The sequence below is a fragment of the Oratosquilla oratoria genome, chromosome 2 (genome assembly GCF_046742065.1).
Source record: "Oratosquilla oratoria isolate Oo_2021 chromosome 2, ASM4674206v1, whole genome shotgun sequence".
Taxonomy (NCBI): Eukaryota; Metazoa; Arthropoda; class Malacostraca; order Stomatopoda; family Squillidae; genus Oratosquilla; species Oratosquilla oratoria.
The window spans coordinates 28,492,815-28,517,701 of record NC_134778.1 but is presented as its reverse complement, the minus strand read 5'-3'; the positions used below and the strand labels follow the sequence as shown (position 1 = coordinate 28,517,701).

Here is a 24,887-nt window from a genome sequence, read left to right as displayed (position 1 = left end):
CTTCCTTCTATTTCCTCCTGTCCTTCTTGTTCCACACACCATCCTTGCACACTTTATGACTCCCTCCTTGAACCATCCCCATTCCTCCTTCAGCTTCTTTTCGTACTCCTTCTCCTTTTCCCTTAAAGAGTTTACTCTAAGAATCTCCCTACCTTTTGTCCCTTTCCTCTTTCTCCATCTATCCTCCACTCTCAACTTACCTTCCACCAAAAAATTATCTGATATTCCCCCATCCTCTCCCCTTAGCACATGTACATCCTTAACTCTTCCTATCATAATCCTATTTACCACTACATAATCCATCAACACTCTATCTACCACCCTTCCCTCCACCACCCTCTCCCATGTGTACTTATGCTTGACTTTCTTCCGAAACACTGTATTTGCTATCATCAACTCTCTTTCTAGACACATTTCCACCATCAACTTTCCACTAAGATTCTTTCCTGGAACTCCACATTTCCCAACCACTCCATCAATTGGACCATTTCCTACCCTAGCAGATCTCCCAGTACTATTACATTGACATTTCTCCCTAAATCCTCTGTGCACTCATTTAAATCTATCCAAAAGGCCTCCCTTTCTTCTACACTCTTCTCACTGCCAGGCCCATATGCACTTACAAAGACCCACATCTCCTTTCCCAGTTTCACCTTCATCCACATTATCCTTGAGGAAACCTCCTTCCACTCCACTACCCGTTTATCTATCTCTTCACTTATTAGAATAGCCACCCCTTCCCTCCCTTGCCCTCTCTTCACTCCTGATAACCTCCCACTTACACTCCCAAACTTACTCACCCTTCCCTTTCAACTTAGTTTCACTCAAAGCCAACACATCCATCTTTCTTCTCACAAACATACTACCTATCTCTTCCCTTTTACTCTCATCTGTACCACATCCACGCACATTAAAAGACCCAAACCTTAGGGTGCTGGTCGAAAAACTCCCAGACCCTCTTATGCCTTTACTTTTTCTTTAACCACTTCAGTACGGGACTTAAATCTCGCGGGCAGCAGCCAATGCCAGCCGTATGACGTGTCGTAATAATACTCGCATCATAAAATATAGTCACCGCTTATATCGATCGTTCTCTCTTTCACCCGCGAATTTTGAAAACCACAGAGAATGGGATTCAGGGTGCATTTGGGAGAATGTAAAAACACAGGGGCGACTACAATAAATATAATCAAGACGCCGATATGGCAGCGTCGCGAATCCACTTGCTCCTCATGACTCCTACCTGTGCGGCACCGTATGGAAGGCGTTAAGGAATGTCCCCTGTGGGGCTACAAGGAGAAGGATGCCTAGTCCCAATCCCCGTCCCTTTCTTCTTACCTCTTATGATCCAAGTGGGAATACTTGGTGGCAGTATTATTTTCCCCCACCACTGGTAAGAAGCGACAAAAAACAGAAAGGGGGATGGGATTAGGAGTCCTACTACCTGTAGCCCCAAAGGGAACATTCCTTAAAAAAGTAAAGGCATAAGAGGATCTGGGAGTTTTCCAACAAGTTCCCTAAGGTTTGGGTCTTTTAATGTGTGTGGATGTGGTACAGATGAGAGTAAAAGAGATAGGCAGTATGTTTGTGAGAAGAAAGATGGATGTGCTGCTTTGAGTGAAACTAAAATGAAAGGGAAGGGCAAATGTGAGTTTGGGAGTGTAGCTGGGAGGTGCTCAGGAGTGAAGAGGGGACAAGGGAGAGAAGGGGTGGCTATACTAGTAAGTGAAGAGATAAGTAAATGTGTAGTGGAGTGGAAGGAGGTTTCATCAAGGTTGATGTGGATGAAGGTGAAGCTAGGAAGGGAGATGTGGGTTTTTGTAAGTGTATATGGGCCTGGTAGTGAGAAGAGCACAGAGGAAAGAGAGGATTTTTGTGTAGATATAAACGAGTGCATAGAGGGATTAGAGAGAAATGTCAATGTAGTTGTATTGGGAGACCTTAATGCTAGGGTAGGAAACGAACCAATAGATGGAGTGATTGGGAAGTATGGAGTTCCAGGTAAAAATCGTAGGGAAGAATTGATGGTGGAGATGTGTCTTGAGAGTTGATGATAGCAAATACAGTGTTTAGGAAGAAAGTCAAGCAAAAGTACACATGGGAGAGGATGGTGGATGGAAGGGTGGCAGATAGAGTGTTTATTGGACTATATAATGGTGACCAGGAGTATGGTAGGAAGAGTTAAGGATGTACATGTTCTAAGGGGAGAGAGTGGGGGAATATCAGATCATTTTCTGGTGGAAGGTAAACTGAGAGTGGAGAGGTGGAGAAAAAGGAAGAGGGCAGAAGGTAGGGAGGTACTTAGAGTGAACTGCTTAAATGAGAAAGAATAGGAGAATGAGTATAAGGAGAAGCTAAGAGAGGAGTGGGAGTGATGGATAGAGTAGAACTAGGAGTGGAGGAGGAATATGGGGATGGTTCAAGGAAGGAGTCATAAGATGCAAAGATGGTGTGTGGAAAGAGGAGGGCGGGAGGAAATAGAAAGAAGGGTAGTGAGTAGTGGGATGAGGAAGCAAAGAAGGGTGTAGAAAAGAAGATTGGCTACAAATAAGGATGAGGGAATCGTATGAGAGGTACAAAGTAAAGAGAAGGGAAGTTAAGCACAAGATAAAGGGAGCAAAGAGGAGAGCAGATGTGAAATGGGTTAAGAGTATGACAGAAAATTTTGAAAGTAATAAAAAGATGTTTCGGAAATAAATTAAAAGAGAAAGAGGAGGTGAATCAAGTAGAGAAGAAAAGGTAAAAGGTGCTGATGGAGAGATGATAATGGAAAAGAGGGCAGTGAGAGAAAGGTGGGCAGAGTATTTTAGGGCGTTGCTAAATGTGAAGGAGGATAGGGAAGGAAAGGTAGTTGCAGTGGGAACCACTAAGAAAATGACCGTGATGAGTGAGGAAAATGGAGGAGAAATAGGGAAAGATGAAGTGAAAGCAGCTGTTAAGATGATGAGAGCAGGTAAGGCACCTGGGTTGGATTGAAGCCATGCAGAATGTCTGAAGAAAGGAGGTACAGTTATGGTGGACTGGCTGGTGAGGTAAATTGATGTTTGTTTAAGAGAGGGTAGAGTGCCAGAGGACTGGAGGAGTACCTGTATAGTTCTCCTTTACAAGAGAAAGGGGGACAAGTGTGAGTGTGGTAGTTTCAGAGGGATCAGCTTGTTGAGTGTAGTTGGGAAGGCTTATGGGAGGGTTTTGACTGAGAGCATTAGAAGAGGAACAGAGGGAGTAATTGGTGAGGAACAGTGAGGTTTTAGGACAGGTAGAGGTTGTGTAGATCAGATTTTTGTGGTAAGACAGATATGTGAGAAAGCTATAGGAAAAGGTAAGGATGTTTTTTGGGCTTTTATAGATTTGGAAAAGGCTTATGACAGGGTAGACAGGAAGGCACTGTGGGAGGTACTGCAGATATATGGGATAGGAGGAAATCTGTTAAGAGCAGTCAAGAGTTTTTATGAGAGTAGTAGAGCTTGTGTTAGGTTTAGAAATGGAGAGAGTGAATGGTTTGAGGTAAAGGTGGGATTTCATGTTTGATGTAAAGGTGGGACTTCATCTGGGAAGTGCCCTGGCTGTTCAATCTATACATGGATGGGGTGGTGTGAGAGGTAAATGCAAGGGTAGTGGGTTAGGGGTTGGAGATGGTTAAAGAAAATGGAGAAAAGTGGGAAATAACCCAGTTGTTGTTTGCTGATGACACTGCGCTTATAGCAGGATCAGAGGAGGGATTGAGAAAGTTAGTGACAGAGTTTGAGAAGGTGTGTGAAATAGGGAGGCTGAAGATAAATGTGGGCAAAAGGTGATGAGATGTACTTGGGGAGAGAGTGACAGCAGGTTGGAAGTGAGCATTAAGGGTGACAGACCTGAGGAAGTGGATAGTTTTAGATACTTGGGTGTGAATGTGGCAGGAAAGGGAGGAGTGGAGGTGGAGGTAGAATGTAGATTGAGAGAAGCGAGTAAATGCCTTGGTGGATTAAAAAGTATAATGAGAAATAGACATCTGGGAATGGATGCTAAGAGAAGGTTATATGAAGGAGTGATTGTGCCAACAGCACTGTACGGGGCAGAAACATGGGACATAAGAAAGGAAGAGAGAAGGAGTTTGAACGTGTTTGAGATGAAATGTCTGAGAAGTATGATAGGGGTTACTAGGCTAGATAGAGTAAGATATGAGGAGGTGAGGAGGAGAACAGGGGTGGAAAGGGAGCTGGGAGATAGGGTTGATGAAAGAGTATTAGGATGGTTTGGACACATGGAAAGAATGAGTGAAGAAAGACTAGTAAAAGAGGTGTGGAAGGCAGAGGTGAAAGGAGTGAATATGAGGGGGCGTCCTAGGATGAGATGGATGGATGAGGTAAAAGGGGCATTACAAAAGAGAGGAATGTCTATTGAGGAAGGACGGGAGAGGACAGAAGATAGGGGTGAATGGAGAATCAGTCATCCAGGAGGTGCTAAGATAAGAGGGAGGGAGAAGGGTGGAGGGGAGTGGAATATGTAGGGAATGGAATGGGTGGGAGTGGTTTCTATGCCTTTTTCTTTTTGGCTACCCCCCCCCCCCTGGGTGTAAGGGGGAAAAAGCCTTTGGAATATGTATGTACATAACCAATATTATCATGAAAAAAGTGGTACAAGATCAAAATATTTTGCACAAAGGTGTATTGAACTTGAAAATTATGGAATGCATTAGAAACTAACCTCAGATAGCTGTACATTGCCAAAAAACCTATCCCTACTAGTGACTGACAAGTGGTCAGATGCAGATATATTCAACTGTGAATACCTTTTTTCATGCTCTACCTTAATTCTGTTATCTTAAGACAGCTTGTGCAAAAAATGAGAATTCGAAAATAAGCTAACACAAGCATGTATGTGAGCTATACACTGGGCTGACTATGTATGGGTTAACAGACTTCCTCCTGTTCCATACACCTTCAATGCATTCCATAGCTACTCAACCCTGTCTGCCTTCTCCAAATCCATGAAAACCCAAAAGATATCCTTATCCACTGCCAAAAACTTCTTGCATATGTCTTACTACAAAAACAAGATCTACACACCCTCTTCTTTTCATAAACCCACACTGCTCTTTCCCAGTTACTCCTGTTCCCCTTACTAATCCTCTTAATTCCCATACACCTTACCAAGTACACTTAACAAACTAATCCCAAGCTACTACAATCATACTTGTCCCCTTTTCCTTTGCATAGTGGAATTATACACATATTACTCCAGTCCTTTGCCACACTTCTCTCTTTCAGGTACACATTAAGCATTCTCCTTTGTCAATCCATTATAACTGCTCCTCCCTTTACCATATACTCGACGTGATATCCACCTAACCAAAGTGCTTTACCAGGTTTCACCACTTAGAATATTCTTCCTTATGCTCATACATACAATACACTTACAATACCCAATCATTTTCCTCTCCCATCAGTCACTTTCTGGGCATCTCCCAAGTCAGAAACTTCCTTTTCCTTCACATTCAATAAATCTCTGAAATAGTCTACCCATCTACTCCTTAGCTCTTTGGCTTCCATTAGTATCCAGTCCCTTTACCTTTTCCTCTCTACACGACTCACCCCATCACTTTCTTCACTTCCTTCCAAAACATCTTACTTTTACAGTTGGAGTGGCATAACTCCCAAAATAGGCTTTCTCAGAATCATACATACATACATATACCAAGGCTTTTTCCCCCTTACAAGGGGGGTAGCCAAAAAGAAAAAGGCATAAAATCATTCCCACCCATTCCATCCCTGAATACACTCCACACCCCTCCACCCTCCCTCTTATCTTAGCACCTCCTGAATGATGGGTCATCCCTGCACCTTGTCCACTGCCCTGGGTCAGAAGCAGTGTCGCAAGACACAGCACATCCATAGCAAGGCCGCTTCATTAAATCGGCGACCCCCCTCTCTCCGTCCCCCCATTGCATAAAATGAGAGGACGGGGAGAAATCCCTTTCTCAGAATCAAGAAACATAATCTTCCTATTGCCATTGTTTCTTAGGGTATATCTATGTTAAATTGACACACTTCTGTTATTTGAAAGTCAAGCGTACATAGTATATCAGTACAATAAAAGGGCTACACTCAGGGAAAAAATGAAAGAGTACATTACCTTGGATTTCTTTGATGGATGTGAGTATAAACAGAAAGTAGTTTGCTCCAGGGCTTGGTAAAGCATTTGATGGTGCTGCTCTTCTAATGATCGCAGCAATTCCTCAAGAAAGACATCCATACAGTAGAGCAGAAATTTACCCTCATTCTGACAACAAAAACTGTGCCTGAAAAATATAATCAAGGTTATACATTTACTTTATTCATACATTTACCAGTAACAAAAGATCTATCTATATACGAGGGTTGTTCCAAAAGTAATGTCTCCTATTCTTTTATTCCACCCGAAGGGATCTGAGGGGATTGCAAATTGCATTGTTATGATGATTGAACTTCTGCACTCATAACCTGAAAGTTTCATCTCTCTGTTGCAGATATTGATGTTGTGACACTCTGAGAAAGCAATCCCTGTCATGGACGTGCATCAGAAGCAGAGATGCATCACTGAATTCCTCCATGGAGAAAAAATTGAACCAATTAATATTCACCAGCTCCTGGTGAATGTTTACAAAGCCAATGCAGTTCATATCAGTCAGAGTGGCAACAGAGATGTGAGTGACAACATGTGCTCTGGACGCCCATGCACAACCACCACCCCGGAAAACAAAGTGCGCCTCGATCAACTCATCTGTGCTTGCTGATCGGCGGATAATGGTGAATGAAATGTGTGTAGAGTTGGATGTGGGTGTCAGTGCACTGGAAATGATGTTGTCATCCCTAGGATACAGCAAAGTGTGTCCTAGGTGGGTTCCACGAATGCTCACGCAGGACCCAAAGGACCACCGACAGGATGTCTTTCAGGATTTGTTGGATTTGTACAAAGCCGAAGGTGATGGATTCTTGGACCACATCTTCACTGGTGACAAGACGTGGTGTCACCACTACGAGCCAGAGTCCAAACTGCAGTCGATGGAATGGCACCACTCACACTCCCCAGCAAAGAAGTTCAAGATGCAAACATCTGCAGGCAAAGTGATGTGCACTGTCTTCTGGGACAGGAAGGGCATCATCCTCCTGGATTTCTTGGAACCAGGGGTGACTGTCCACTCTAACCATTACATTGAAACAATGACCAAGCTGAAGGCCCGGATTGCGCATGTAAGGCCAGAGAAAAGGGAAACATTCCGTTTGCAACATGACAACACCAAGCCACACACAAGTTTGAAAACCACAGAATGTGTGACAAAGTTTGGCTGGACAGTGCTGTCTCACCCACCGTAAAGTCCCAACCTGGCACTGTCAGGCTTCCACTTGTTTGGACCTCTGAAGGATGCATTACGTGGGCAGCGTTTCCCTGACAACAATGCCATAATCGCAGCAGTGAAAAAATGGACCGCCTCAGCAGGCACTGACTTTTACGACCGAGGCATCAAGGCTCTCATTCATCACTGGCAAAAGTGCATTGATAATGGTGGTGACTATGCAGACAAATAAATTCTGGAGCACAAAAGGTCGCTCCTTTTATTGGTGCCACTCCCATCTTTGTAGTTCTTCAACTTTTTGAGTTAAAAAATAGGAGGCATTACTTTTGGAACGACCCTCGTACCAAGGGCTTTCACCATTACAAGAGAGGTAATCAAGTACATACATGTACCAATGGCTTTTTCCCCCTCTTACAAGGGAGGTAGCCAAAAAACAAAGGCATAAAATCCACTCCCATCCATTCCATTTCCTATCACACTCCACTCCCCTCCACCCTCTTCCCTCCCTCTTATTTTGGCACCTCCTGGATGACAGGTCATCCCTGCATCCTGTCCACTACCCTGGGTCAGAATCAGTGTCGCAAGACACAGCACATCCACAGCAAGGCTGCTTCATTAAATCGGTAAACCCCCTTTCAGTCCCCTCATGCAGAAAAGGAGATGGGGAGAAATCCCTTCGGGCTGTGTCAAATTTTTCTCACACCTCTTCCCCCACCCATTCCACCTCATGTATCACAGCATCATCCATATACAACCATTCTCCATTCACCCGTCTTCTGTCCTCTCCCATCCTTCCTCAACAGACATTCCCCTCTTCCCCAAAGCCCCTTTTACCCCCATCCATCCATCTCACACTAGGTCAACCCCTCATGTTCACTCCTTCCACCTCTGCCTTCCACACCTCTTTTACTAGTCTTTTTTCATTCATTCTTTCCATGTGTCCAAACCATCCTAATACTCTTTCATTCACCCTATCTCCCAACTCCCTTTCAACCCCAATTCTCCTCCTCACCTCCTCATTTCTCACTCTATCTAGCCTAGTAACCCCTATCATACTTCTCAGACACCTCATATCAAACACATTCAAACTCCTTCTCTCTTCCTCTCTTATGTTCCATGTTTCTGCCCCATACAGTGCTGTCGGCACAATCACTACTTCATACAATCTCCTCTTAGCAACTATTCACAAATATCTATTTCTCATTACACTTTTTAATCCACCACGGCATTTACTCGCTTCCCTCAATCTATATTCTTCCTCCACCCCCACTCCTCCCTTTCCTGCCACATTCACACCCAAATATCTAAAACTATCCACTTCCTCCAGTCTCTTTCCCTTAATACTCACTTCCAGTCTGCTCCCACTTTCACCCCTTGTACATTTCATCACCTTACATTTACCCACATTTATCTTCAACTTCCTTCTTTCACACACTTTCCCAAACTCTGCCACTAACTTCCTCAATCCCTTCTCTGATCCTGCTAAAAGTGCAGTGTCATCTACAAACAACAGCTGGCTTATCCAACTTTTACCATTTTCTTTAACTATCTCCAATCCCTGACCTACCACCCTTGCAACCTCTCGCACCACCCCATCCATGTATAGATTGAACAGCCAGGGTGACATAACACATCCCTGACGAAGTCCCACCTTTACTTCAAACCACTCACTCTCTCCATTTCTAATCCTGACACATGCTCTACTACTCTCATAGAAACTCTTGACAGCTTCTAAAAGCTTTCGTCCTAACCCATATATCTGCAATACCTCCTACAGTGCCTTCCTGTCTACCCTGTCATAAGCCTTTTCCAAATCCATAAAAGCCCAAAGAGCATCCTAACCTTTTCCTATAGCTTTCTCACATATCTGTCTTACCATAAAAAATTTATCTACGCAAGCTCTACCTGTCCTAAACCCACACTGTTCCTCTGCAATTACTCCCTGTTCCTTCCTAATCCTCTCAATCAAGATCCTTCCATAAGCCTTCCCAACTACACTTAACAAGCTAATCCCTCTAAAACTACTACACTCACACTTATCCCCTTTTCCCTTGTAAAGTGGAACAATACGAGGACTCCTCCAGTCCTCTGGCACTCTACCCTCTTTCCATACATACATACATATACCAAGGCTTTTTCCCCCTTACAAGGAAGGTAGCCAAAAAGGAAAAGGTATAAAATCATTCCCACCCATTCCATCCCTGAATACACTCCACACCCCTCCACCCTCCCTCTCATCTTAGCACCTCCTGGATGACGGGTCAGCCCTGCACCTTGTCCACTACCCTGGGTCAGAAGCAGTGTTGCAAGACACAGCACAACCACAGCAAGGCCGCTTCATTAAATTGACGACCCTCCCCCCCTGCACAAAGGAGAAGACAGGGAGAAATCCCTTCGGGCTGCATCAAAATTTGCTCACACATACTACCTCACCCCCCATCCCCCCGCTCATTCCACCTCATGCATCACAACATCATTCATATACAACCATTCTCCATTCACTCCTGTCTTCTGTCCTCTCCCGTCCTTCATCAACAGACATTCCCCTCTTCCCCAAAGCCCCCTTCACCCCATCCATCCAACAAACATTAAATAACCTCACCAGCCAGTCCACCATCACTGTATCTCCTTTTTCAGACATTCTGCATGACATCCATCCAGACCAGATGCCTTACCTGCTCTCATCATCTTAACAACTGCCTTCACTTCATCCTTCTATATTTCTCCTCCCTTTTCCTCACTCATCACAGTCATTTTTGTTCATTTTTGTACCACTTCCCACTGGCACTACCTTTCTCTCCCTATCCTCTTTCACATTTAGTAACTCTCTAAAATACTCTGCCCATCTTCATCTTAGTACCTTCTCTTCCATTATCATCTCTCCATCTGCACCTTTTTTTTTTTTTTTTTGTACCTCTCATATAATTCCCTCATCCTATTGTGTAACCAATCTGTGAAAGCTCGCATCTTCTCTTCTACAACCTTCTTTGCCTCATCATCCCACCAGTCACTACCCTTCCTTCTATTTCCTCCTGTCCTCCTTGTTCCACACACCATCTTTGCACACCTTGTGATTCCCTCCTTGAACCATCTCCATTCCTCCTCCACTCCTACTTCTACTCTATCCTTCACTCTTTTCCATTTCTCTCTCAGCTTCTTCTTGTACTCCTCCTTTTCTTTCACAATTTAGCAGTTCACTCTAAGCACCTCCCTATCTTTTGTCCTTTTCCTCTTTCTCCATCTATTCTCCACTCTCCACCAGAAAATGATCTGATATTCCCCTACTCTCTTCCCTTAGATCATGTACATCCTTAACTCTTCCTATTATACTCCAATAACGCCCTATCTACCACCCTTCCTTCCACCACCCTCTCCCATGTGTACTTGTGCTTGACTTTCTTCCGAAACACTGTATTTGCTATCATCAACTCTCTTTTGAGACACATCACCATCAACTCTCCACTACAATTCTTTCCTGGAACTCTACATTTTCCAACCACTCCATTTATTGGCTCATTTCCTACCCCAGCATTAAGGTCTCCCAATATTACTACATTGATGTTTCTCCATAATCCCTCTATGCATTCATTTAACCCCTTCCATACGGTGCCGCACACGTAGGCGTCATGGACTTAGATCTCGGTGGCAGCAGCCAATGCCAGCCGTACGACGTGTCGTAATAATACTCGCATCATAAAATATAGTCACCGCTTATATCGATCGTTCTCTCTTCACCCGTGAATTTTGATAACCATAGAAAATGCGATTACAAAAGAATTAGAAAGAATGTCATTATGGAGGGGCGACTACAATAAATATAATCAAGACACCGATATGGCAGCCTCGCGAATACACTCGCTCCCCATGACGCCTACGTGTGCGGCACCGTATGGAAGGGGTTAAATCTATCCAAAAAACCTCCCTTTCTTCTACACTCTTCTCAATACCAGGCCCATATGCTCTTACAAAAACCCACATCTCCTTTCCCAGTTTCACCTTCATCCACATTAACCTTGAAGAAACCTGCTTCCACTCCACTACATGCTTATCTATCTCTCCACTTACTAGTATAGCCACCCCTTCTCTCCCTCACCCTCTCTTTACTCCTGAGAACCTCCCAACTACACTCGCCCCTCCCTCTCAACTTAGTTTCACTCAAAGCCAACACCTCTTTTTTCTTACAAACATACTGCCTATCTCTTCCCTGTTACTCTCATCTGTACTATATCCACACACATTAAAAGACCCAAACATTAGGGTACTGGTTGGAAAACTCCTAGATCCTCTTATGCCTTTACTTTTTTTAGTAATTCAAAGAGCAACAACAAAGTTGGCACCAATTCTCTCTAAATTGACATATGAACAAAGATTGTTCAAACTGGAACTACCAACCCTGGAACAAAGAAGAGAAAAGGGAGATCTACTGACCATCTACAGAATTATGAAAGGGATGGAAGTCCTCCACAGAGATGATTTATTAGAGTGGGATAAGAGGAAAACAAGAGGACATGAAAAGAAACTCAAAAAGGATAGTTATAGAAAAGATCTGAAAAATAATAATTTCCCTCATGGAATGGTGGATATTTGGAACAAATTCAATGAGGGAACAGTGTGTGCAAAACCTAAACAAGAATTTAAGAACAAACTTGAAGCTGAAAGATACAAAGATGGATCACTATGAGCATAGCTCCCTTCCCATATAATACAACTAAGTAAAATACAAGACCAATGGAAATAAAGTTCAGATCACAAAACACATACATACATATACCGACTGCTTTTTCTCCCTTACGAGGGAGGTAGCTAAAGTCAAAGGCATAAATCCACTCCGACCCATTTCCTCCCCAAATAGTCCCCTTCCATTCACCACCCCACCCTCCCTCTTTTTTTGGCTCCTCCTGGATGACAGGTCATCCCTGCATCTTGCTAACTACACTGGGTCAGAAGCAATACAGCAAGTTACAGCACATCCACAGCAAGGCCACTTTACCTAATCAGCAATCCCTCTCTCCGTCCGTTCATGCAGAACAAGAGAAGACACAAAACAGTGAATAACTGTCTATCTCTATACCAATAAGCATCTTTCCATGTAAGAAGGTACCTTTATATGAATCTTTTTATTTTTATTTGTCTTATGTGAAGGAGGATAGGGAGGGAAAGGTAGTTATAGTGGAAGTGCTAAGAAAATGACTATCATGAGTGAGGAAAATGGAGGAGAAATAGGAAAATATGAAGTGAATGCAGTTGTTAAGATTATGAGACCAGGTAAGGCACCTGCTCTGGATGGATGTCATGCAGAATGTCTGTAAAAAGGAGGTACAGTGATGGTGGACTGGCTGGTGAGGTTATTTAATGTTTGTTTAGGAGAGGGTGGAGTGCCGGAAGACTGGAGGAGTGCTCATTTAGTTCCACTTTACAAGAGAAAAGGGGATAAGTGTGAGTGTAGTAGTTCAGAGGAATCAGCTTGTTAATTGTAGTTGGGAAGGCTTATGGGAGGATCTTGATTGAGAGGATTAGGAGAGGAACAGAGGGAGTAATTGATGAGGAACAGTTTGGGTTTAGGACAGGTAGGGGTTCTGTAGATCAGATTTTTGTGGTAAGACAGATATGTGAGAAAGCTATGGGAAAAGTTAAGGATTTTTTGGGGCTTTTATGAAATGAGGAGGTGAGGAGATCAGGGGCAGAAATGGAGTTGAGAGATAGGGTTGATGAAAGAGTATTGGAATGGTTTGGACACATGGAAAGAATGAGTGAAGATAGATTAGTAAAAGAAGTGTGGATGGCAGAGGTGGAAGGAGTGAATATGAGGGGGCATCCTAGGATGAGATGGATGGATGGGGTGAAAGGGGCATTACAAAAGAGAGGAATGTCTGTGGAGGAAGGACGTGAGAGGACAGAAGATTGGGGTGAATGGAGAAGGGTTGTGTATGGATGATGCTGTGATGCATGAGGGGGAGTGGGTGGGGGATGGGGGGTGAGGAAGTGTGTATGAGAAAAATTTGATGCAGCCCGAGGGGATTTCTCCTCGTCTTCTCTTTTTCTGTACAAGGGGACGGAGAGGGGGGGGGGGGTCGTCGAATTTATGAAGCGGCCTTGCTGTGTATGTGCTGTGTCTTGCGACACTGCTTCTGACCCAGGGCAGTGGACAGGATGCAGGGATGACCCATCATCCAGGAGGTGCCAAGATAAGAGGGAGGGAGGAGGGTGGAGGGGAGTGGAATATATAGGAAATGGAATGGGTGGGAGTGGTTTCTATGCCTTTTTCTTTTTGGCTACCCCCCGTGTAAGGGGGGAAAAGCCTTTGGTATATGTATGTATGAATTTGGAAAAAGCTTATGACAGGGTAGACAGGAAGGCACTGTGGGAGGTATTGCAGATATATGGGATAGGAGGAAATCTGTTAAGAGCAGTCAACAGTTTTTATGAGAGTAGTAGAGCATGTGTCAGGATTAGAAATGGAGAGAGTGAATGGTTTGAGGTAAAGGTGGGACTTTTTCAGGGATGTATTATGTCACCTTGGCTGTTCAATTTATACATGGATGGGGTGGTGCAAGAGGTAAATGCAGGGGTAGTGGGCCAGGGACTGGAGATGGTTAAAGAAAATGGAGAAAAGTGGGAAATAAGCCAGCTGATGTTTGTGGATGACACTGTGCTTGTAGCAAGATCAGAGGAGGGATTGAGGAAGTTAGCGACAGAGTTTGGGAAGGTGATAAGACGTAGAAGGGAGAAAGTGGCAGCAGACTGGAAGCGAGTACTATGGGAGAGAGATTGGAGGAAGTGGATAGTTTTAGATACTTGGGTGCAAATGTGGCAGGAAAGGGAGGAGTGGAGGCGGAGGTAGAATGTAGACTAAGAGAGGGAAGTAAATGCCTTGGTGGATTAAAAAGTGTTATGAGAAATAGGTACCTTTCTGAATCGACTTTATTGACTTCCTCGTTATCAATTTTATATTGACCCGATATTCTATTTTTGCTTTTTCCAAATTCCATTATACTACATTTCTCAATGTTAAAGTTCATTTCAAACCTCTGAATCCATTCCCATATTTTGTCTAGGTCTTCTCATAGCGATCTGCAATCTTCTGTGCTTACTCTCTTGAGTAATTTGGCATTGTCAGCAAAGAAGTTCATGTAACACTTCACTCCCTCATCCATATCATTTATATATATGGCAAACGTTAAAGGAACCAATACAGAGCCTTACGGGATGCCACTTATCACATCTTCCCAGTTTGAATTTTTGTCTCTAAGTACCACTCTCATTTTTCTTCTACTTATGAAATCCATTATCCATTCCAGTAGCTTACCTTGTATTCCTATTATTTCAATTTTTCTTATTAACTTTTTATGTGGTACTTTGTCAAAAGCTTTCTGCAAGTCCAAGAAGGTGCAATCTGCCCAGCCATCTCTTTCTTGTATTATCTCAATCAATCTCGAGTAAAAGCATATTAAGTTTGTGGTACACTATCTTCCACTTCTAAAGCCAAATTGTTTAGGGTTTAATATTTTCTTTTCTTCCAAGTGTTTGATCCATTTGTTTCTGATACATACATAAATACATACATTCCACTCCCAGATGTGAATGGAGCAACACGTATTTTCAGAGCGCTAACTCACGAGCGAAATATGAACAAGATTGGAAATGATCAATGTCAGCCTGGTTGTTTACACACAGTGTGGCAGGGGCTGTGCATTCGTGGTGATCCAAATGTAGGTCGTAGTTGTATCTCTGCTTATTATTATTTTTTTTAAATCAAAATGGAAACCCCTAAATCTAAGGATTCAACAAAGAGAAGCCTTGAGGAAACAAGAATTGAAACACCACTCGGGGTAGTAAAGAAAAAATCTTGTTTCGCATCAACACCAAGAGAGTATCAGAGGCTGGACTAGCAAGGGGTTTTGAGGAGGACACATCCGGTTTTTGGAAGGACGCCCCAGCTTGTTCTGAAGAATCTATCTGATTGGCTCTGGCAATGGCTTCTGCATTTGGTTGGGAGTGTCACAGCCTGGATGTGAAGTCAGCTTCAGGGCAACTGCATAGAGCGAGAGGTTTACTTGTGTCCTTCCCCAGAATATTATAGTGGTCGACTTTGGAGGATGAAAAAGACAGTGTACAGTCTATGTGATGCAGCAAGAGTGTGGTACTTGCATGTCAAGAGGCAGCTACCGTATTTTCCGGCTTAAAATGCGCATCGGGTTATAATGTGCACCCATGCACTTCATTATCTCAGTACACAGATAGCGCGCACCGATGTATAACGCGTATGCCCGATCGCCATCTAGCGAGAGAAGAGAACCAATTTTAGTTCCGTATTCTCTTCCCGCAGCTCGATTCCCATGTTCCTTGGCAAATAGAATGACTTTTACTTTGAAGCCGGCTTCATAAGTCTTTCTTCTTGTGGGTGGCATCGTTGTCTTTTTGAACTTGGCTTTGTCTTCTCGTCTGTGTGGCTCCTGCCGGGTATTTGTCTATAATGTAGTTTTACCTCGGTATTTATATCATGTGAACGAGGTTACATGGAGAAGTATTTTTCATTGGCTAGAGCCACTGCTGGGAAATCTGTTGATTTGTCACTAAATTATGTGTCAGTTTAGGCATCAATCAGCACACAACTAAGAAAAAGTCAGAACTACATGTACCGGTATATGACTCATGTTGTGCGTTGGTCCCTTATTACTTTGTAGCTTAAATAGTTTGTAGGAAATATGATCTAAAAAAAGTTTATTGAAAGTAAAATATACAGAAAAATTTCGGGATTTGTACAGAAAATGTTCATTTTATATCTTGAGGAAATAATTCGTCTTTACCATTTTTTATTTAATACTGAAACAAACTACAGACTGTTTCGTTTTAGCTTTGAACCTGCAATGACAGTGGTGAAATAGGACAGTCTCTCATCAAGGAGACGTTTAGTTAATATAACTCCCGAAAGAGGGTGTTGTAGTCAGGTGTTTGACAAGAGTTTATGAACGGCCGCAATGGAATTTTTACCATATCTAAAGTGAAGCAACAAAGCCAACATAAAAATTCAAACTAGGATGTTGTGAACATGGGCAAATATCATGAATATTGATCATGTTTCATGGTGTTTAGGCCTATTTAAACATGAAAAATAAGATTCGATAGATACCTACCTATACCAAATATTTATATACGGTAGCCCATGCTGGCGCATTCTTTCATGTCACTATGGCTGTTCTTCTTGTTCTCACGGAATGTCACGGAGAAGTGTGCTGTCCCGACTGTGGCGGCCAACATCGTCACGTTGTTGTGAAAAAAATTACACACACAGCCGCAGAATTTTTATCGTAGGCCGTAGATAATGCGCACCACCGGATAACGCGCACCCCCCATTTTTAGGCCCTTCCAACAGAAAAAAGTCGCGCACTATACGCCGGAAAATACGGTACTATCTCTGTCAGCTCAGGTATGTCCACTGGAACCATCCTTGTTTTCTTGGTATTATGGTGGTGAACTTCATGGTATCATGTGTGTATATGTGGACGATTTTCTCTGGTTGGGAACTGGGGTGTTCCAGGAGAAGGTTATTGATGTTCTTCAAGGAGAGTTCTGTATAATACAACTAGGTAAATACATAGGTTTGGAAGTGGGCACTACAGCTGAAGGTATAACAGTCGGCCAATATAGCTATGCCAGTCTGCTCACACCAGTGAGTTTGGGGTGTCTCAGGTCAGCAGCTATGTCCAGTGAGCTGTTGGACAATCAAAAGAAAGAATTCAGTGAGCTGGATAACTACACAAATGAGTCCTGACATTGCCTTTGATGTGTGTGAACTGAGCGGACATTGTAAAAACGCCACAGTGGCTAATGCTATAAGACTCAACAAGATTATCAACCAAGTTGTGGATGACCATTTTTGCTTGCCGTTTAGAAAGCTGTCAGGTGTAGAGGATTGTATAATTGAGTGCTTCTCAGACACTTCCTTTAGGAACCCATCTGATGGTGGCTCCCAGGGAGGATTTGTGATTTTTCTCAAGGATGGGGAAAGAAGATGCCCAATTTATTGGCAATCAAGAAAATTGTGCCAAGTGGTGAAATCCACATTGTCTGCTGAGACCATGGTGCTCACTGAGTGTGCTGAGGCTGCTTCCTATCTTGGACAGATTATCACGGACATTGTCAAATGCCAGATCTTAGCTGTACACTGCTTGGTTGACAAGTTTGGTGGAGGCCTTGAATTCTTCTCATAGTGTGGAGGATTGTTGTCTTCACATCAACATTACACTGCTAAAGGATATGTTGTCACCTGGTGAGATTAACTCTGTTTCTTGGTTTGGAACCTCCAAGCAACTTGCTGACTGCCTTACTAAGAGGGGGGTCTCAGCCCAGCATTTATGAGCAGTCCTCTCTGGTCAATAGGTTTCTTTGGCTTATAAATAACTTGAAAAAAAGAAAAAGAAAAAGAGAAAAGACTAAGCATTGTTGGAGTGTTCATTGTTGTCATTTGGCTGAGGGCAGCCATATTGGATTTGTGTGGTTCAGTGAACAAACACAAGTGGCAGTGTTGTTGAGGTGCTATGTGAAGTGCTGGATCCCCAGTATAAAGATAGAGGTAAATGGAGCAAGTTTGGTCTAATACTGAGGATAAAGAAAGGGAGGAGAAGAATTAAGTGAAGATGGATGGATGGGTTGAAAGAGGCATTGAGCCAGAGGGGAATGTCTGCTGATCAAGGAAGGGAGAAGGAAGGAGATAGGGGTGAGTGAAGAATAGCTGTGTATTGATGACAGTGATGCAAGGAATGGAGGGGGTGAGGGGAGTAGGGGTTGATTATGTATATATGATATTTTGATGCAACCCAAAGGGATTTCTCCACATCCTCTCTTTTTTTGTGCATGAGGGAAGAGAAGGGGGGGGGCCACTGATTAAGTGAAGCAGCCTTGCTGTGGATGTGCTGTGTCTTCCTGCATTGCTTCTGACCCTGGGCAGTGGGTGGAAGACAGGAATGACCCATCATCCATGAGAATTTAAGATGAGTAGGAGAAGGAGGTGATGGATGGGAGTGGAATGGGTGGGAGTGAATACTTGCCTTTTGATTTGGCAACCTCCCTTGTAAGGGGGAAACCCTTGGAATACAGATATAGATTGATAGGATATATCTTAGGTTAGTGTAGATAAAGTCTTCAATCTATATTGTATATGAAAAGGGAAGAAAACAAACTGAAATAATAAAAAAAAAATTCTATTATTATTCAATAAAAACACCTAAGCCTACTTATACCAACTACAGCAAGGCTCAGAAATAACAGAATGGAAGCCACACCCCAAAAATGTAAGGTGATGGAGAGGAAGAGGAGGGGTGATGTAAATTAGGGTAAAATTTTGACAGAGGATTTTGAAAAGAATAAAATGCTGCTTTGGTAGGAAGTGAAGAGTGAGAGGAGGTGAGTCAGGTAAAGAGGAAAAGGTAAAGGGTGCAGATGGATAGATTTTAATGGAAGTAAAGGTGGTAAGGGAAAGATGGGTAGAGTATTTCAGAGAATTGCTGAATATGGAGGAGGTTAGAAAGGGACCGACTATGACAGTGGGAGGTGCTACAAAAATGACTGTGATGGGAGAAAAAATGACAGGGCAAAAAGAAAAAGATGAGATACAAAGAACACAGAAAGTGATGAAAATTGGTAAGGCATTTGGGTTGGATAGGTGTCATGTGAAGTGCCTGAGAGAGGGAGGAACTGTTACAGTAGATTGGCTAGTGAGGTTGTTTAATGTGCCCCCAAGGGAGGGGAATGTGCAACCTTCCCTCCTCATCTACTCATGGGTAATAAGAGTAGATGAGGAGAAAGCATTTTGCCCTAGATCAATGTATCATCCATTCACAATCATTCTTTACTCGCACCTGTCACTTGCTCTCTCCCTTCCCTTCTTAACTGACATTCTCCTTTTATCCAAGGCCCTGTTCACCCCATCCATCCATCTCAGTCTTCCCCTCAATTTCACTCCATTGACCCCTGCCCTCCAAATTCTTTTAGCTAGTCTCTCTTGAATATAATAGCATGAATATAATGACCAATAATTTGATCAATCAAGACTAAATTCCGGTCCGCCCATCAGCCAGGTGAAATCACTGATGTCGCCAGGACAAAAATCATAAACAACACCACAATGAAGAAGCTGAGAACTCACTTTCCAAGGTGCTCATGGGCCGTAACAAGGAAAAGTGTTGATGGGTTCAGGGTTGCTGTTCCCTCCTTACTACTTTTTGATTCTTCTTTATCATCTTGATTCTCTTTACCATCTTCTTCTTTTGATGATGTTTCTCCACTACCCGTCTCTAAGTTGTGGGTGGATTTATCCACTGGGTCATCACTTCCCTGAGAACTGCTGTTACTGCTTGAGTTAGTTTCAGGAAACTGCCCTTCCACCTGTAATCAATTCAACTTAAATGTATCTGATCTTACAATAAACAAATGAATAAACAGTATCAATATTTCATCAGCAAGAATTAGTACTTTTATCCTTCAGGGCGTCACAATGAAAAGGTGAGGGTCACAAAAGTGGTAAAGGAAAGGTTTTAGGAAGATAGCAATAGACAAGGATTTTTTTTTTTTTTCCCAGTCTCCAATCATAAAAAAATACTGTATGAATCTGGTCTATAAGGGTGGTACTAAAGTCTTTAAAATAATGTATCTATATCAATCTATATACCAAGGGCTTCTTATCCCTTATTAGAGAGGAAGCCACTCAAGGGACACACTCACTCCCATCCACCATACTTGTTACGTTCTCATCTTAGCTCCTCATGGATGAAGGATCCTTGTCTCCCACCCACCGCCTGGGTCAGAGGCAATGCAGCAAGACACAGTACATCCACAGCAGGGCCACTTAATTTGCACAGAAACCCTCCCTCCTTGTCCCCTCATGTGGAAAAAAGAGAAGACAGGGAGAAATATCATTCACACACTACCATCCTCCATTCACTCCATCCCTTGCTTTCTCCCTTCCCTGGTCAGCAGACCAGGGTCCCTTTCACCCTTTCCATCCATCTCATCCTCTGTTGTCTCCTCATGTTCATTCCATTCACCACTGCTTTCTACTCTTTCTGCTAATCTTTCTTCAACCATTCTTTCCATGGGCCAAACCATCCCAATAGTCCTTCATCAGTCTCAATCATATTTAAACTTCTTTCTACCTCTCTTAAATTCCAAGTCTCCTCTCCACAGAGTGTCATAGGTGCAATTACCCCTTCATATAATATTTCTTTGGTATCTATTCCCAGATGCCTATTTCTCATGACACTTTTCAATCCTGCAAGACATTTACTTGCTTCTCTCATTCTACAATCAGCCACTATCCCCATTCCATTTCTTACCACATCCAACCCTAAATACAACTGTCCACTTCCTCCAGCCTCTCTCCTTTAAGACTTACTTCCAATTCTTTGCCATTCTTTCCCCTTGTACATCTTAACCACTTCAGTACAATGATGCCTACGTAGGTGTCATGAGGTGTGAATGGGTACATGAGGATGTCGTCATTGGTGTCTTGATTGTATATATATATTTTTGTAGTTGTACATTTAATGAAGTGGCCTTGCTGTGGATGTGCTGTGTCTTGCGACATTGCTTCTGACCCAGGGCAGTGGACAAGGTGCAGGGATGACCCGTCATCCAGGAGGTGCTAAGATAAGAGGGAGGGTGGAGGGGTGTGGAGTGTATTCAGGGATGGAATGGGTGGGAATGATTTTATGCCTTTTCCTTTTTGGCTACCTCCCTTGTAAGGGGAAAAAAGCCTTGGTATATGTATAGTTGTACATGAGTTACCCCCACATTCTGTTAACTGGTTTGACCACATTTTCTGTGTTTATTATTACTCAGAGTAAAAGAGAATGAGTAATACAGCAGTGACTTTATATTTTATAATGCGAGTAGTGTGATGCATCGTGCATATGGCAGCAGATTCTGTGCATGAGAATTTGACTTGTACTGAAGTGGTTAACTCCTTACTTTTACCCACATTTACCTTCAACTTTTTCCTTTGGCATACCTTCCTAAACTCTGCTTTATTCCCTCCTCTGACCCTGCCACAAGTACAATGTCATCTTCAAACAACTGGCTCACCTCCCACTTCTCTCTGTTATCTCTAACCATCTCCAATCCCCTGCCCATTACCCTTGCATTTACCTTTCACACAACCCCATTAATGTACACATTGAACAGTCATAGTGACATGAGACAGCCCTGATGCAGCCCTACCTTTACCTGAAATTACTCACTCTCTCCATTTCCAATCCTAACACAAGGTCTACCACTCTTGTAAAAACTCTTGACTGCCCTTAATAGCTTTCCCCCAATCCCATAATCTGCAATATCTCCTATAATACCTTCCTGTCTACCCTGTCATAAACCTTCTCTAAATAAATAAAAACAAAAAATAAACAAATAAATAAATACATAAATAAATAGCTACCTTCTACCAAAACCCTCCCAAAAATTTTGAGCCACAAATCCTTTACCTTTCCTAAACCCATATTGCTCCTCACCAATTACACCTGACCACAATAATGATGGTCAATAATGAATACATAAATATTATGCAGTCAATAGCCTATATATATAGATGCAAACACAATGGGGATGGGAGAACAAGACTTAAAACCATCAATAGCCATTCAATTTGGTTGCATTTCTTACATACATATACCAAAGGATTTTTCCCCCTTACAAGGGAGGTAGCCAGAAAACAAAGGCATAAAAACCATTCCCACACATTCCATCCCCAATACACTCCACTCCCCTCCACCCTCCCTCTTATCTTAGCACCTCCTGGATGACGGACCATCCCTGCATCTTGTCCACTGCCCTGGGTCAGAAGCAGTGTCGCAAGACACAGCACATCCACAGAGCTGCTTCATTAAATTGGCGACCACCCCTCTCCATCCCCTCATGCAGAAAAGGAGAAGACGGGGGGAAATCCCTTCGGGCTGCGTCAACATTTTTCACACACATACTACCTTACCCCCCATCCCCCTGCCCATTCCACCTCATGCATCACATCATCACCCATATACAACCATTTTCCATTCACCCGTCTTCTGTCCTCTCCTATCCTTCCTCAAAGTAACCCCCATTATACATCTCAGACACCTCATCTCAAACACATTCAAACTCCTCTCTTCTTCTCTTATGTTTCATGGTTCTGCCCATACAGTGCTGTTGTTGTTGTTGTTGTCGTTCCCTAGACTGTCTGTCCGAGCAGTCCCGTCTCCCCAAGGAAGGCCACAGCCGAAACTGGGTTTTCCCACAAATCCTTTATAGAGTGTATGTTGTGTTGTTTGCGTGCATGATTGTGTATAATGCAGTCTTCCATTATGTGTTGTATGGTATGGGGTGAAGTGTTACATCCTGGGCAGCTGTTCACAACACGGTCGTCCAGCCTCTTCTGGTAGCTTAGAAGTGCTGGGTGGTGACCGCATCGCAGTCTGGCCAAGTGGACTCTGTCCTTACGTGGGAGAGAGGATTCAGAAGGGTGGATATCAGGGGGTCTGGCATGTAGCAGTGTGTTGTCTTTCAGTGTGTTAATGGAGCGGTGAGTGATATGATTATGAATATGTTTCCGGAGGCTGGTATTTGGTGGTTGTGGAGGAAGAGAAGAGAGTATCTGTGTGTAATAAAGGTCTATGGGTGTAGTTTTAATGTTTCTTGGTGTGTGTGGGTGTTCTGCTATGTAGTGTAGCGGGTGTGATGTGTTTGTGGTGGCTGCAGCAAGTGTTTGTGTGCCTCTCATGTCGAGGTGGTCCTTGACTTTGAGGACTTTTGTTTCATGGTGTAAATGGTCTGTAGGTGATGTATTTGTGCAGCCTGTAATTGTTTTTAGGGCTTTGTTTTGTATGATTTGAAGGGTGTTGTGGTGTGTCTCACTGAGATTAGGAGCCCATGCAGGACTCGCATAATTCATCACTGAGCGTGTGCATTGTTTGTATATTGTTATATTAGTTTCTTTGTTTTGTCCAAATGTTGTTCCAGTGATTGACTTGAGTGCGTTAAGTCTAGGTGTGCATTTGTTTTTTATGTTTGTGAGGTGTTGTTTGAAAGACATGGATGTATCGTATGTTACACCAAGAATTTTCGGTGTGTTTGTGTGTGGTATTAGAGTGTTGTTGATGTAGAGATGAGGTATGTATTTGTGTTCTTTTGTCCAGTTGGTGAGAAGTGTTGCTGTAGATTTGGTTGGAGCTGTTTTGAGTCTGTTTGTGATGAACCATGTGTTGAGTGTGTCAAGGTAAGGCTGGATTATTTCTGCAGCTTTGTCTGTGTTACGATGTGTGCATGTGATTGTTATGTCGTCTGCGTAGGAAGAGATTTGTATTTCTGAGGTGTCTGGCGTGGGTAAGTCATGCATGTATAGATTAAATAATGTGGGGGATAGAACTGAGCCCTGTGGTACTCCGTTCTTAATGTTTCTGATGTGCGATGATTGGCCATTATATGACACATGAGCATTCCTGCCTGCCAGATAATTGGCCAGCCATCTTTTGGTGTTATTGTGCATGTCTGTGTTATATATTTTATTTGTTAGGTTGTGGCGGGGGATAGCATCAAAAGCTTTACTAATGTCCAATGTTATAAGAAGTGTTCTGTGGTGGGGCCTATCTGAATTGATGCCATCTAAAATTCTTTGTGTGAGGTTTGTCAGAAGAGTGTTTGTGGAGTGTAGTGGCCTAAAACCGTGTTGTGAGTCAGCAAGGGGAATATATGGTGTGACAAGTTTAAGTATTAGGCGTTCAATGACTTTAGAGGGGGTGCAGAGAAGTGTGATTGGGCGGTGCGATGTTGGGATTGTTGGGTCTTTGTTCGGTTTTGGAATGGTGATTATTTTACCATGCTTCCAGATGTCGGGTATAGTGTTGTGTGAATAGCTGTAGTTTGCAATGTTTGTGAGTGCGTGTATACCTTGTGGTCCAATGTGTTTTAGGTGGATGTTGCTTATGTTATCAGGGCCACAGGCAGATGAGTGCTTGAGACTATGCATTATGAGTTTTGTCTGACTGTCTATGAAGGGTGTATAGTCTGAGTCTGTGGGAAAGTCTTTCTTACGTCGAATGGTGCGTCGGTCGTCAGGGTGAGATGTAAGATGGCTCGTCTGTGCAAAATGACGTATGAGTGCGTTTGCTTGTTGTCTGTTTGAGGGTAGATTATCTGTTGTTGTGATTATTGCTGCGTGAGAGCGTGTAGTGTTAGTGTTGGATAGTGTGATGCTGTTGAGTGTTTTGTACAATTTGCTGGTGTTTGTTTTGTGTTCAAGTGTATTGATAAAGTTTTGCCAATTTTGTGTTTTTTGTTCATGTATTTTATTGGCAATCACAGTGTTTAGTGTTTGTATTTGGTCTGCTATGTTTTGAGGGATAGGTGTGGGGGTATCGTGTTTAAGTGTGTCACGTTGTCTGATGAGGCCTTGGATTTCTGGTGTGAAGTTGGGGTTGTGTGATTTTCTGTTGCCTCTAGGGATGTATCTCTTGTCTGCGTTTTGTATGATTGTATTAAAAGCGTGCACAGCATTGTTTATGTTTGTGATTGGTGTACTGTTAAGTGTTTCAAAATGTTGTTCTGTCTC

At 43.0% G+C, this 24,887-nt stretch overlaps 1 protein-coding gene across 1 annotated transcript in view; it reads right to left on the bottom strand.

The window, feature by feature from the left end:
- Window positions 1-24,887, bottom strand: part of LOC143035050 (calcineurin-binding protein cabin-1-like) — a 134,725-nt gene that overhangs the window by 49,950 nt on the left and 59,888 nt on the right. The window contains exons 4-5 of the mRNA XM_076201524.1: window positions 19,461-19,699; window positions 6,115-6,280 (exon numbers count right to left, since the gene is read on the bottom strand). Coding sequence (XP_076057639.1) covers window positions 6,115-6,280; window positions 19,461-19,699 — 405 coding nt within the window. The remainder of the gene's footprint in view (window positions 1-6,114; window positions 6,281-19,460; window positions 19,700-24,887) is intronic.